This window comes from Rhagoletis zephyria, unplaced genomic scaffold, assembly GCF_001687245.7.
Source record: "Rhagoletis zephyria isolate East Lansing unplaced genomic scaffold, Rhagoletis_zephyria_1.1 Rzeph_scaffold_54111, whole genome shotgun sequence".
Classification (NCBI taxonomy): domain Eukaryota; kingdom Metazoa; phylum Arthropoda; class Insecta; order Diptera; family Tephritidae; genus Rhagoletis; species Rhagoletis zephyria.
In genome coordinates, this window is record NW_016211164.1 from 1 (window position 1) to 1,870 (window position 1,870).

Sequence of the window (1,870 nt, forward strand, 5' to 3'; positions counted from 1 at the left end):
TGTACATTATAGTTACTATCATTATATATATATTAAGTTTTTTTTTTTTTTAATTCATCATAGATCTGAATATGGAATGCACCGACAGTTTATAGATCACACCCAACCGCCACCCAATCAAAACAACGATGTGAACTTTATGGCATCCACAGCCGCTGCGGCGGCTGTAGCTGCAGCTTCAGCGCAACTTAATACAGCACCTAATAACACAAATGGTGTTTTACCGAACTACAATAATAACAATAATAATAACAACATAAAAATTAAAAAACCGTCTGAAGAATATGATAAATTTGTGGACATTGTCAAAAATATTGTCGATAATCACAAGGCCACTCCGGATAAAGTGGATACATTTGGAGACTTTATTAAATCGTACATGAGACGTTGGCCAGACCGGTTGCAGGATGAAGCCATAAATCACATAACTAATTATGTTATTGTTAAAAACATGGAGAATTCGATGAATAATGGCGGGGATAGTGTAAACAATAGACAATAATACAAGGCAGCTTAGAATTTAGGTTGAATTATATACTGATTGATCTATCAGAATGTTATGTGCATGTGTAGCCTTAGTTTTGGTTTTAAGTACATCTAAAAACGTTACTTAATTTAGGGTTCATATTTCTTCTTGATTTATACATATTTCTTTCTTGGTTTATAGATTTAAATTTCTTTTATTGGATAGTAGGAAAACTATATATAAAATATTGCGATTTAATGCATTCAAAATGTACTATCAATTTCTTCGTAAGCTTAATTCACTTATGTTTTTAATATCTTACATTATTTTCTTATACGTATTTAAGAAAAATATTTAACGTTAATAGATTTTATTGGAATACTGGAGTGTTTTTAACTATTATAACCTAAGTTTAAATGAATGTGTTAATTTTAAATTGATATGGAAATAAAAAATCTACCCATAAAGGTTTTATTGAAATAACGGAGAATTATTTTTTTATGTACACGTTAACTTGGGGTTTACACCAGACAATATTGTCAAGATAATTATGTTAAAGTGATGTGCTTGTTGTAATATGAATTCGCCGTGTTTACAACAAACACAGTATTTTGACATAATTGTCTTGACAATATTGTCTCGTGTAAGCCCTAAGTAATATATACTATACAAACCCTGTACAACATTAAATAAACCTGTAAATAACTATTAATAGATATTTGCATAGAAACCACTAAATTAGATAAAATGACTGCAAAAAATCAGAAAAAATTTAGACGAAATAGTAGGTATGTATAGTAAAAAATAGTACTAATTTATACTGGAACCTGCAAATTTTTTACTGGAAAAGTGTATAATAACCCAAAAAATTTGCAGGAGAGCCCTGATTCGAGAGCATAATAACGCGGGAGAGCTGCAAATTCTTCCTCAAGGCGTATTTAACAGGTGATAGAAGCACCCTTTAATTTTTCTGCGCCTCACGGCTTTATATGTCAAATGGCTGCTGTTGATTGGTTGGAGCAGTTGTTTGTTTATTGTTTTTTGTTCTCTTTCACATCATTCCTATGAAAATTTTGACAGTCCTCGCAGCAAAAGCAAAAACAAAATACATGTACATTTTGTTGTTGGCGTACCGATACCACCTTATTGAATACGCCTTGTTCTTGCTAGTGAAATTTTTGCTAGCAGAAGGTGCAATCCCGTATTCCTCTTACTGAAACTAGTAAAACTGTCAAAAAATAAAAATTCGCTCAGAGGGAGAGAGTAACATTGTAACTTCTGTCAACTTCAACATAACCTCCAAATACCCAAAAATACTTTCAAACTCATTAGAATCCACTTAAACAAGTAACTAAATACTTTTTAACATGATTTAGGGAATGCACTTTTCTTTTGTTTACAATT

General features: G+C 31.1%; 1 protein-coding gene across 1 annotated transcript; it reads left to right on the plus strand.

The window, feature by feature from the left end:
* Positions 1–63: 63 nt before the first annotated feature.
* LOC108356104 (uncharacterized) lies at positions 64–502 on the plus strand (the record flags this gene model as incomplete). Its single annotated transcript, XM_017607237.1, has 2 exons — positions 64–215; positions 282–502. Coding segments are annotated over 2 exons (373 nt in total), but the record flags the coding sequence as incomplete, so codon positions are not given.
* Positions 503–1,870: the final 1,368 nt, after the last annotated feature.